Below are 12,353 nucleotides of genomic sequence, written 5' to 3' on the forward strand. Positions count from 1 at the left end.
CTCCCCGTCAAGCCCTGAGGTCCCCACCCCTGGCGCCCCAAAAACCCTGACCTCCCCGCCAGAGGCCAAGGGAAGAGTGGCCCCCATCTGAAAGTCCTTCCTGAGAGGCACATCTCTTTAGATCCCTTCTGTGGCTTTCCTTTGACCCGAGAATGCTGTGTAAATCCTCTAACCTGTCCCGTGGGCCAACTCTGGCACCAACCTTGCTGTGGGAGACCCTGCAGGTGGGCAGAAATGCCCTCAGCACTCCCTACCCCCACTCCCAGCCCCGCAGGACCATTGCCTGCAGGACCCCACCCAGCCCCTCCTCCCTTGCATCCTGGCTCAGGGTTGGAGACTTTTCCAGTCCAGCTGAGTGACCCCCCGCCCAGGCCTCATCACCCCCCAGGTGTTCGGTGGGGACTGAAAGGTCCCCCACCAATGGGTCCGCGATTAAAGGAGTGAGAATGATACAAAGCAAGCAAAGCTTTATTTTGTGCCAAGCATCGAGAATCTAACTGACCGGTCAGGGCTGGTCAAAGAGGCGACTTCTCTGCCTTACAGACTAGCTTTTAAGGGCAAAAGTCATGTGGTTGGGCCTGGCCACGCACAGGTGGCCAGTGAAATTGTAACACACAGAGAAAGCTGCACAGTCATGCTAGGTCACACATAAGGGACCAATTGAATTACAATTTATCCTAGATGTTTAAACTAGCCTATCACCTTGGTCAGAATTGGCACCCAAAAGGCGGGACCCACACTCCTTGGTAGCTAGGGAGACAGTATGCACCCCCACTGATTGGATACCTCCACCTGGCCTGACCCACCCTTGTATTTGGGCTTTGTTACCTGGGACTGGTTTCCCCGCCTTGCTTTTAAGTAGGTCCCCTGCGGGGAGGGGGGGGCAGGGTCAGTTTAAGTTTTACTGCATAAACAACAAAATGACTGTTTAATCCAAGATGGAATCACTCTGGCTAAATAGGCCCTTACAGGGACTTCACTCTGGTGAGCGTGGGGGAACCCGTCAGGGCTGGCAGGGCTCCTTGCCCGGACTCGGGCCAGAGACAGAAGGCAGGGCAGCAGCTTCGGACCCTTGCCCCGCTCAGGCCTCCTTCGAGGGAGGGGTCCAGCACCCCACCCCCACCCCAGCCGGCCTGAGCGCTCTGTCCCACCTCCCGGAGGGAGCGTCTGTGTCCGGTCCAGATCCCTAACCCGACCTCTCCCTCGGACCCGCGGTGGTTGCCGCTGTGGGGCGGGGCTGAAGGGCGGGCCAGAGCCTCCCCGGAAGGGAAGGGGCTGTAGGCTCCCCTGTGCCCTCTGGACTCTGGCCTCGCCCAGGGCCGATTGGGTGTTTGGGGGGACGGGCCTGGACAGCAAGAATCTCCTCTGTGTGAGCAAGTCGCTGCCCTTCAGCCACAAGCCAGGGCCGGTGGTGGAGTCCGGCTGGCTCTAGGATGCGGCCCCTCACTTCACGGAAGGTGAGATGTGTGCCATCCCTCCCTGATCCTCCAGTCCCAGCCTCGCGGCTGCCCCTCCGAAACCCCGGCGCACACTGGACCCAGGAGAATGGCCTCCGTTTATTTGGTCAAATCCAACCAGCACAGCGGACACAGTGGGCGGGGGCGGCCGGGGCGGGTTTCCAGGCTGCGCGGGTGCGGACGGGGAGCGTGGCCAGGTGCGGAGTCTGGACGCGAGAGGGGCTGGTGGGGCTGGCGGGGTGCGGGGGCCGCGGGCGTGCGGGCGGGGGCGGGGCGGGGCCTCGGGCGTGCGGGCGGGGGCGGGGCGGGGCCTGGCGGGAGAGCGCCCGCGCCGCGCGCTCTAGGAGGCTAGGTACCCGGCGTCCACGAGGATGCCCGAGCCGCTGGTGGAAGCGCTGCGGTCGCTGAGCAGGAAGAGGATGCTGTTGACCACGTCCTCCATCTCTGCGGGGAGCGGCGGGGGGCAGTGGGGGCAGGCGGGGCAGGCGGGGTCAGCGAGGCGCGCCCGGGTCGCCCGGGCCGCCCCGGCCGCGCCGCGCCGGTCGCTCCCCGCAGCCCCGCTGACCTGCAAACTTCCGCAGCGGGTGCCGCTCCTTCAGCTTCCGGGCAAAGTCGGGGTCCGTCAGGACTTTCTGGCTCATGGCCGTCGGCACCACGGTGGGGTTCACAGAGTTTACCCGAATCTAGCCCCCGGGGGTCCAAGCGGGCCTCAGCAGGTAGATGAGCCCCGCCCCCACAGCCCCTGGGCACCTCCCCCCACACCTGCAGAACTTGCTCTGGTGTTCAGTCCATCGCTGACCCCCTGCCCAGAGCCTTGGGTAGGCCTCAGGCCTCTCCGTGCCCTCTGCCGCCCATTGTCATCCCGAAGTCCTGCTCCCCAGCGCCTACCTGGTGCCTGTGCTCCCCAGCACCTACCAAGTCCCGACCTTCTGTGACCCCCGGCCCCTGTTCCCCAGGTCCCCCCTCCCATGCCCACCTTGTATGGCCCCAGTTCTGCAGCCATGACTTTGGTGAGTGCCGTCATCGCGCCCTTGGTGGAGCCTGTGGAGGGCAGAGAGCCCTGAGGACCCATTAGGGATTCCACCTCCTATGCACAGAGGCTAAGCCCCAGAGCCCAGTGTCTCCTGCCTGGAAAGGGGGGTACAGGCTGGGCAGAGGGACTCACTGTAGACAGCTAGGTTGGGGAAGGTGACGTGGGCCACCATGCTGGACACGTTGACAATGGAGCCGGGCACTCCACGCTGGATCAGGCCCCGGGCCACGATCTAGAAGCCAGGAAAGAGGCAGCCTGACCCCAGGACGCTCCCACCTGGGCCTTGTCATTGCTGGGCCTTGTCCTCCCTCTGGCTCACCTGGGACACTTGGACCACAGAGCGCAGGTTCACGTTGAAGGTCCTGGGGGAGGGCGGAGAGTCAGATGGTCCGTGGCCACACCTGCTCTGCAGCAGCCCCTCCCCAGTCTACCTACTCTCCAACTCCCCACCTGTCGAAGACGTGTTTGGTGACCTCCAGGAAGGGCTGCGTCTGCAGCGTGGCAGCATTGTTCACCAGCAGGTCCACGGGGCCCACGTTGCCCAGTGCCCGCTCCGTGGCCTCCCAGTCACCCAGGTCCACACACACGGTCTCTATCCCAGGGCACTGTGGAGAGGCATTGGTCAGCGATCAAGAAGGTAGTCCGGCAGGCTCCTGAGGCACCCGGAGGGCGTGGGGGGCAGGCTCGGGCCACGGCGGGGGTGCGTGCCTCACCTGCTCGGAGAGGCTCACCAGGTCCGTGTTGGTGCGGCTCACGGCGACCACTGCGGCGCCCAGCGCGTGCAGGGCCTTCACAGTGCCTCTCCCGATCCCTGCAGGGGTGCACTGGTGAGGAGATGGCCCCGGGACATCTGGGTCAAGCCTGAGGACCGAAGCTGCAGCCCCCTCTGCTCGGGAAAGGGAGTGAGAAGGTGCTGGGCAGAGAGTGGGCACCAGGGGGACGTGGTACCAGGTCTGAGGCAGAGGCTCGGCCAGCCAGGCTCCGGCTGAGGGAGGCCCCCGAGGAGCTCCTGCCCACCAGACCCAGGGAAGAGGCCCCGGCTGGACCTCTGAGCTTGAGGGCCACCATCTGGGGCAGGGGTCTTGCCTTCCTCTCCCAGGGCAGCCTGCCGGGCTCAGGTCCAGGGGCTGTGGGGGCCGCGGTGAGGGGATGATTGCTGGCAGGTTGGTCCGTGACAGGCATGGAGGGACTCAGACCCCCGCGCAAACCTGGGAGGCTCCGCCCACCTTCCCCTCCGGCTCTGCCCTCAGGCACCCTTACCCACCCTGCTCACACCCACCTTTCCCTGCCCCCGTCACCAGGGCCCGCCCGCCGCTGAAGTTCAGCCGCATGGTACCGACTCTGAGCCTCTGTCCGGTGGGAGAGGAGCGCACGGAGGTTTTAAAGGCCCGGGGCGGGCTGTTCTGGGGGTGTCGAGGAAGGGAGACGGGCCACGGGGCAGGGGCGGGGCGTCGCGGCAGCTTCTGTTTCCTTGTTCACAGGGATCTGCTGCCCTCCTGACACACAACCCGAAGGTGCTGGCCAAAAGCCCCACCCTGAGTTTTGAAAAAGGAAATTAAAAAAAAACCGTGGACCGGGGGCATGCCCTTCTTGGCCGGCTTGGGGAAGATGGCCCGGAGCTGACCCCCGCGAGCCCTGGGCCGGGCATCCCTGCACGGTAGCACAGGCACGCTGGGCTTGGGGCTGGTCTCCCGCCCTGCTGACCCTGCTCTACCACGGACGGCCCCAGTCTGGGGGCCGCTGCAGCTCCAGAGTCCCCCTCACGCACCCCTGGCCAGCCTAGGACGCCTGCCCCTCGGGCCTCCGAGCACAGAAGTGCTCAGCCCTGTCCACAGGTGTGGCCTCCCTGAGGCGCCCCCTCTTCCCTCTCAGGTGTGGCTCTGGGAGTTGGGGGCCGCCCCCTCCTTCCCCAGCTGTCTTCTTTTTGTCCCCTCCCTCCCCCTTTTAGAATTTCATCTCAGCACAAATTGGCAGACTCTTCCCGGTGCCAAAGGGCTGGCTGTGGCTTCTCCTTGGTGGCACTGATCCCCGTGGCTTCTTTTCTTTTCCTTTGGACAGAGAGAGATCACAGTATGCAAAGAGGTAGCCAGAGGGCGAGGGGGAAGCAGGCTCCCCGCTGAGCAGAGAGCCTGATGCAGGGCTCCATCCCAGGACCTGGGATCATGACCTGAGCGGAAGGCAGAGCCTTAACCCACTGAGCCACCCAGGCGCCCCGATCCCCGTGGATTCTGATGGCCATTCCACTTCTGGGGCTGAGTCCAAGGGCCTGTCCCAAGCGCCTCCCCGTCCTGTGCCATAGGCCTCACAGGACCAAAGCTACTGTCCAGAGGTCCGGAGTTCAGGGCAGGGCCATGACACCTCCACCAGGCCCCTCCAGGTGTGACCCTGACACACGGACGGGCCCTGGCTGCCTCTCCCTGACCCGGGCCTGGCCGGACCCCAGGTGTGGTCCCAGGAAGAGGCTCCCGTCCTAAAGCGCATCCGGCCTCTCTGAGACCTCCTCTGCTCCCTGGGGCCCAGGTGGGCTTGCCCTCTGGCACACGTCCTTGGCCTTGTCAGTCATCAGGGAGTCCGGTGGAGGAAATCTTTGCCCTGGGCATGACACAGCACACACAGTCTGGCTTTCTTCCCAGCCGCTTGTTAGAAACCCTTCCCCTGAGGGACACCCGGGGCCGGCTGTGGGAGAGAAGAGTCGATCCGCGAGGCCCTCAGAATGCAGGTTGGAGCGGTGCCTGGGAAGCACGTTTGTGCAGCGCAGGGGTGAGCCCGCATCTACAGTGGGAGCCGCAGGTCTCATCCGGGATCCCCAGGATGGAGGGCACGGACTCCATCGCTCCCAGAGCCCTGGCCTGCAGGACGGCCCCTAGCCCCCGCCCGCCCTTGCCTGATCTGCTCCCAGAAGGCCTTCTGGAGAGTGTTCCCCAAACACGCACAGGTTAAAAGCACCTCCCTGCTTCTGTTGACCCACACCCCCAATCGGAACCCCACCCCGTGAGTTCTGTCCCTCCAAGGCCACCAGCACATTCCAAACACAGTTCAAATGCTACAGGTGACTTTTATTTTTAAATAATTCAGAATTGCAAGGCTGCAAAAGCTTTTCTCCCCCTGCGTCATTTGAGAGTAAAACTAGCATCCCATCACCCCCAAGTAGCTTCTGGTCTGCTTCCTTCAAGATTTTATTTATTTATTTGACAGAGAGAAATTACAAGTACACTGAGAGGCAGGCAGAGAGAGAGAGAAGGAAGCAGGCTCCCCGCTGAGCAGAGAGCCCGATGCAGGACTCAATCCCAGGACCCTGAGATCATGACCTGAGCCGAAGGCAGCGGCTTAACGCACTGAGCCACCCAGGCATCCCTGGTCTGCTTCCTTCAAACACAGACCTTATCCTGCACGCGCACACGCACGCACACGCGCTAGCCCCATGAGTTCCCCGTGTGGGCTCAGCTCCCGTTCAGGTCCTACAAATTACCCTAGTGCTGGTCTTTTTAAAAAGAGTGGCTTCATCGAGGTATAATTGACGGGCCCTGCCAGCAAACAGTCCACTGAGTAAATTCTAAAGATCTAATCGGCTTTCTTAATCCTTTTGGGCAGGGATCTTCCCATCTAGAGAGAGAGAGGAGCTCCCATGAGCGGCCGAAAAGGAGAGGTTTTTAAAGGCAGAGAGGGACCGGGGGAAAGGAGGTTGTTAGCAAAGGATGCCTTGCTTCAGACGGGGGGGCTCCTGAAGGGGGAAGATGTTTCTGACCGGGACCATCCCGGCTTCACTGGCTCAAGGGTCCCTGACGTGAGTTACTACGGTTTGGGCCCGTGGTTTTCTTCTCCCCTCCCCTCTCCTTCCAATCCTTCTTTTTTAAGATTTTATGTATTTATTCACCACAGAGAGACAGCCCGAGCAGGGGGAGTGGCAGGCAGAGGGAGAAGCAGACTTCTGGCTGAGCAGGGAGCCTGATGGGGGGCTCGATCCCAGGACCCGGGGATCGTGACCTGAGCCAAAGGCGGATGTTCCACCCACTGAGCCACCCATGTCCCCGGGCCCGTGGTTTTGTTTTTAGCCACAGATTAAACGTGCATGATTGGAGGAGTCAGGGCATCGGCAAAGCCCATGAAGCCATCCCTACAGTCAAGGTCACACGCCCAGGTTCCGGCACCCAGTTGCTCGCGTTTGCGGAGAGACCTGCCCCCACAGCGTCCTGCGCTCCGTGCCTGGAGTCGCTGTCTCCTCTCGCCTGAACCTGCCCGTCAGTTCTGTGTAGGGAAAGTGTCCAGTCCAGGCTCACCTGTGGCTAGGGGTGGCCCGTCGCTCTCGCGCCCTCACTCCGGATCACTCCTCAGTCTTGCCTCGACCTTTACGACCTTGGCATTTCTGGAGCCTGGAGGTCAGCTCCTTTATAGGAAGTCCGTCAGCTGGGGCTTGACCGGTGTCCCTCCGAGGTGAGGTGCCCCATGTCCCCGCCAGGGAGGGGCGCCATGGGCCGCTGCCGCGTGGGGCCTGTCTCACCGCTGGCCATGTTAGCTTGATCGAGGGTGTCAGCTTTGACCCCGTCAGGCACAGCACTGTCTCTGTGCCTCACATCTGCCCTCCTAACCTTAGGCAAACCGTCCCCTGGGGCTAGGGTCCCACGTGCACGCGGTGTCCGTCTACCCCGTGTGAACCGCCACCGCGCATGTGACTGAACCTCCAAGTAGAGCCCGGAGCGACCTGTGACTCACAGAATCCAGCCGACAGCACGGCCAGACGCGTGTCCCCCAGACACGCTGGCGCCCACACTCTGGGCGGCGACCGGCGGGCGTGCACAAGCGCCTGGGTTTCGGGGGAGGACAGCTCTGGTCACAAGTACCGCCCACCTCATGGCTCTCCATGGCCCAGGCCCCTCATCCACTGGAGGGAGACCCGGCCGGGCGGCCCTCTGACTACCGTGACGCGTGGCAGGCGCCACCAGCGGGTCTTGGGGACGGGTGGCACCCCGGACCCCGCGCCCTCCCTGAGCTCAGGAAGCCCCGCGGCCGCCCCCACCACACGCTCTGGCCGCAGAGAGGAGCCCAAGGAGGAGTCGGCTCTGGAAGGGGCGCTGAAGCGGGCACCCCCGGGCTCCCTGCGCTGGCAGGGCGGGTCTCCCCGGGCCAGGCCGGCCTCGCTGCGCCTGTGGGCGCCCCCCGCCCCGCCGCGTTTCCAGGCAGTGCGGGCGGCCGGGGGCCCAGGGCGCCGGGCAAAGCTCTGGCGGCCGAAGCCCTGCTGTCCTCGGGGGTCCGGCTCTGCCCGGCGAGCCCCGCGCTCCTGGCGTCCCCCGCCGGCTCCCACGCCCTCAGCGGCCGCTCCACGCCGGCGCCTTCCCGCGTCTGCGGCCCCAGATCAGCCACCGTGTGGCCGCCGCCGCTTCCCGAACGCCGGCTCCGCACGGCCCCGGCCTGCCCAGACTGGGGTGAGCGCGGCCAGAGTGGGGGCGCCGGCCGAGCACCAGGACGACAGCAGCCGCTGGGGAGGCGCTCAGGCTTCCTCGGACGCTGGGCTCCGGGGACACCTAGTGGGGCAGCAGGCGCGTCCGTCTGTCCTGCCCCCGAGTTCCAGGTCCTGCTTCAGCACTTGGTGCTGCCGCTTTGACAAAAGTCCCGGGGCTCGAGGGGTCCGTTCGCACCACCACTGGGGGGGAGGCTGAGTGTCCACGGAGGCCCCGCGTTCCTTCCAGGACGACTGCGGACACTTTCCTCACCAGGCCTTGGGCTGGGGCCGCCCCTTCCCCTGTGTCTCCAGCACCAGGAGAAGCAGCCTGCTGGGGACACGAGCGCTGCTGCAGGCACCGGGCCGCACGTCCGGCCCACCGGGCCCAACAGAGACCCCGGGCCCAGCCTGCTGTGGGCTCCCAGCTGCTGCCAGAGTCTCTCCAAGCCTGGGACCCAGAGGCCATGAGGGCCGACCCGCAGAGGCGCCAACAGGCGGAGCAGGGCAGGCAGGCCAGGACACAGGGCAGCCTGAGGGTCTCCCACAGCCTCATGTGTGCCCCCCAGACCCCCCACAGGCACACCACGCACCACACACGTGCACACCATACACGCCAGTGCACGCATTTGCCCTGATGTCTGCATTGCCGCCTGTTTTCTACCCCAAGATTATGGTTGTTTTTTTTTTAATATTTTATTGGGGCGCCTGGGTGGCTCAGTGGGTTAAGCCACTGCCTTCGGCTCAGGTCATGGTCTCAGGGTCCTGGGATCGAGTCCCACATCGGGCTCTCTGCTCAGCGGGGAGCCTGCTTCCCCCCTCTTCCACTCTACTTGCTTGTGCTCCCTCTTGCTCTCGCTCTTTCTCTCTCTGTGAAATGAATAAATAAAATCTTAACAAAAACAAAAACAAAAAACCAACCCAGGAACATGCCGAAAAACTCCTTGAGAAGAAGCTGTCCTCCCCAGCTGCTGCCCCAGAAAACCCGTGTGAATGAAGCTCCTGTGTCCAGCCCCCAGCGGTGCCCCAGGCCCTGCCTCACTGACCACCAGCAGCACACGGCCGGGGGCGCATGGGGAGGGCAGCCCCGGCACACACTGGAACGCACACGTGGGTCAAGAGCACACACTTCTGGCCACGGGTCTCGCCGTCGGAGCAACGGGGAAGGGGACAGGGCGGGCAGCGTTCTGAGGGCCCAGGAGAAGGACTCCAGCTTCGCGGTGCAGAAGGGGCCATGGGGTGTGGGGGAGGCCTCAGGTGCACGCTCGTGACGCACCTGTGGTGCCCCTGAACAAAGGTCCTTCCTGAGCCTCTGAGCTAACTTTAACTCCGGTTTCCTCCTTGAGAGAGGGGAGGTTTTCTTTCTCTTCCTTTTTTTCAGGGCAAGGAAAAGACTCTTGAGCAGACCTGCCTGAAACTGGACCTGGGCAGGGCCGCAGACGGGACACTTGAGCAGGGTAGGGTGGGGTAAGTCAGAGCCGGCTGGGGCCAGGGACGGGGCGGCGCGGAGGGCCAGAGCCTGGGCACCCACTGGAAAAGGCTGGGCAGCGGGCTGCACTCAGAAGGGCGGGGGGCCTCAGGGAGGCTTGGGCACCTGATCAGCCTGGGAAGGAGGCCCCTCTGCAGGCCTGATCCTACCCCACTGCCTGGGCTGGACAGTTTCGGGAAGGCTTGATGCCACCTGGAACATTCTGGGATTGGGAGGTGTAGACAGGTGCGGTTCCATGGCTGTATCCTGTGCACCTGCGCGAGGAGGCCGGGCGGGGAGTGGATGCCAAGCCAGACCGTCTCCAAGCCAGGGCACTCTGGTGCCACGAGGAGTGTGGGGGAAGGGGCTGCCCCGGTGCCGTTCATGCTGAGCCAGAGGCTTCTCTCTGAGAGGCATGTGTCTGCTGTGTGACCCAGGGCCCAGAGCGGCCCTGGTTCCAGAACTTTCCTCATACTCCACTGGCCTCTTGCTGCCCAGCAGGCAGCACTGGTCTTACTTCATGAGGGTCTGCCTGTTCCCAAGGCCAGTCGCCTGCACTGCCCGGCCCCGGCTCCCAGCCCCGCTTAGCTCCTGTCGCATCTGCCTGGAGGGGCCCCGCCCCCGCCCTGCTGGCCACTGCCCGCTCAGCTCTTTGCTCCCTGCACCTTCCTGGCATCTGGGCCCGAGAAGCCAAGCTGGGACGTCGGCTTCCCTGAGGGTCACCCCTCTGGGTTCCTGCAGCCCTGGTGTGGGCCCCACAACAGCTGCTCTGGGACTCCTGACAGCCTGAGCCCCGGGGGCAGGGTGCGCTGGGGCCTCGGTTCCCCCAACAGCGGGCAAGATTTTCCATGTGTCTGTGGCGTGAGGAGCGAGTGAAGGCGTGATCGAACGAACGCACATTCTTTTTTTTTTTTTAAGATTTTATTTCTTTATTGGGATGGCTGGGGGGCTCAGCCTGTGAAGCGTCTGCCTTCGGCTCAGGTCATGATCTCCGGGCCTGGGGATCAAGTCCCGCATTGGGCTCCCTGCTCTGCGGGGAGCCTGCTTCTCCCTCTCACCCTCCCTGCTCCTGTGCTCTCTCTGTCTCTGTCAAGTAAATAAATGAAGCCGCATAGACACTCTAGGTCAGACCTCCCCTCCTGGGCCTCTGTGCTCCCAGCTGGGAGCAGGATCCAGGGCTCAGGCCACCCCAGGAGTTCAGTGTGGGGACGGCTTTGCCTCTGGGGGTGTCTGTGGGCTCAGCGCCAGGCCTCTCCTGCTTCGAACACCCTCTCTGTGGACAGGGGTTCAGGCTGTGGACACCCCAGGGAAAGGCCTCCTGCAAGGTTTCCTTTGAGGACCTGGGAGCCCTGCACGCCGCCTCTGTCAGGCCACGTGGAACATGCTGCAAACCACAGCTCATTGGGTCTTTTCCTCACCCCTGGTGGCCAGGTCTCACCCAGCCGCGGGGGCCCCGAGCCTCGTACGGAGAGCCCCGGGTGTCTGCGGAGGGGGTGCCCTCAGCCCTGTGGAGCCGGCTGGGAGCGCAGACCAGAGCCACCGCGGAGGTCTCAGTCCTTCTCGGGGACTCCCAGCCCTACCGGCCTCCAGCACCTCCTGAAGGCCCCGGGCCCACTCGGGGTCACCCCTGCTCTCAGAAGCTGTTTCACAGCCTGGCGCTGGGGCTTGGAGAACAACAGGGAGGCTGTGGGTGTCCGGGTTAGTGGGCAGGGGTCCCTTCCTGGAAGCTCCTGGGTCCTTGGGACCAAGACTGCCCCCACCCCTGACAGCTTCTCGGGTGGGAAAAGGCCTCAGGCCCCTGCTCCCAATTTAATGGGGTGACAGCGGAGTGTGTCAGGTGTAGAGAGGGCCTTCAGGCAGATCTCCTTTGCCAAGAACCTAGTAAGCTGCTTGCTGAGGTGGCCTAATGCACAAAGGCCCACGTGGGTGAGTGGAAGGCGACGCCTCTGGGGAAAGGCATCCGGGAGACTCCCAGGATTAGGCCTGGGGGCAGGGGGCAGAGATGTAGTGCTGGGAAGGGGACGTCAAGCTTCCTGCTTGCAAGCTGTCTCCCTGGGCCTGTCCCTGGGCCCTTTGGGAGTTGACCCCAGGCTGCAGGCACAGGTGTCCTCCTCCCCCACCATGCGCTGTGAGTCTAGAAGCAGAGGGCCCAGCTGTTGGGACCCGGGGAACTTTCTGGAGGTGAGGTTTCTAGGGGTTTCTCGTCCTCAGGCCAAGTCACTGAGTTCTCACATCCCTAGCCCTCTCCCAGTGCGTGGAGAAGATGGTCCCTTCCACCAGCATGACAGTGTCTGTGGGGAGCTGGCCCAGCTTCGACGAATTTCTGTCTCCTCAGATCCCACTAGACCCTTCCACCAGCTAGTGCTTCCTCAGGAGCAACTATAACTTGGCCCTTGGATTGGAGCAGGACAAGGAAAACAGACCAAGATCCACAACGCCTTGTCCTCGCCGTAGACTGAAACGCTCGTACACTTGCTTCCAGCGGGGATGTTCTAACTGGTTCCCAGACTAGCCTTCCCGCTGGGAGTGACCGTGGAGTTTGGCAAATGTACCCGTAGTGGTTTTCTGGAAATGGATAGTAGGCAGCACAAGACTTCCGTCCTTGGTGGATAGAAACCCCTAAGGTCAGACCCACAGATGCTCTGCCGGGGATAACACGTCCAATGAGGGGCAGGGGGTCAATCTAAGCAGAACATGTGGTCCTGCCACGCAGCAGAGGCAGATCAGGGTTTGAGGCAACTGAAGGGATGGAGTCTTCAGGGAGGGGAGGAGGCTGTGCCCAGAAGTCTGGGTGTGGTCTCTGTCTGCTCCCTGTCTGGTCCGTGGCTGAGGAGTGGGCTAAACACAGGCAGGATGAGATCACCCAAGAGTGGCTCAGGACAAAAGAGAGCAGTTGTTATGGGCCCAGTGCTGGGGACCTGGGAGCTCTGGCCCAGCCAGAGAGGGTACAGCTCCTCCACA

At 63.4% G+C, this 12,353-nt stretch overlaps 1 protein-coding gene and 1 long non-coding RNA gene across 3 annotated transcripts; one reads left to right on the top strand and one right to left on the bottom strand.

The window, feature by feature from the left end:
- The first annotated feature begins 1,104 nt into the window (after positions 1 to 1,104).
- On the top strand, positions 1,105 to 4,056 carry LOC116578179. The gene is made up of 3 exons (XR_004280758.1): positions 1,105 to 1,457; positions 2,414 to 3,867; positions 3,972 to 4,056. It is a non-coding gene; the product is annotated as an uncharacterized LOC116578179 (long non-coding RNA).
- On the bottom strand, positions 1,634 to 3,835 carry LOC116578161 (carbonyl reductase [NADPH] 2-like). 2 transcript variants are annotated; one of them, XM_032322189.1, is made up of 8 exons: positions 3,770 to 3,835; positions 3,204 to 3,301; positions 2,941 to 3,095; positions 2,810 to 2,852; positions 2,623 to 2,722; positions 2,434 to 2,498; positions 2,023 to 2,140; positions 1,634 to 1,901 (listed from the first exon to the last, which is right to left on the bottom strand). In XM_032322189.1, the coding sequence occupies exons 1-8, from the start codon at positions 3,819 to 3,821 to the stop codon at positions 1,798 to 1,800; spliced, it is 735 nt and encodes a 244-aa protein (XP_032178080.1). In that variant the 5' UTR covers positions 3,822 to 3,835; the 3' UTR covers positions 1,634 to 1,797. The 2 variants fall into 2 exon arrangements, with proteins under 2 accessions (XP_032178080.1, XP_032178079.1); XM_032322188.1 differs by lacking the exons at positions 1,634 to 1,901; positions 2,023 to 2,140 and having other exon boundaries at positions 2,147 to 2,498.
- Positions 4,057 to 12,353: the final 8,297 nt, after the last annotated feature.

Source organism: Mustela erminea, chromosome 18 (assembly GCF_009829155.1).
Source record: "Mustela erminea isolate mMusErm1 chromosome 18, mMusErm1.Pri, whole genome shotgun sequence".
Classification (NCBI taxonomy): domain Eukaryota; kingdom Metazoa; phylum Chordata; class Mammalia; order Carnivora; family Mustelidae; genus Mustela; species Mustela erminea.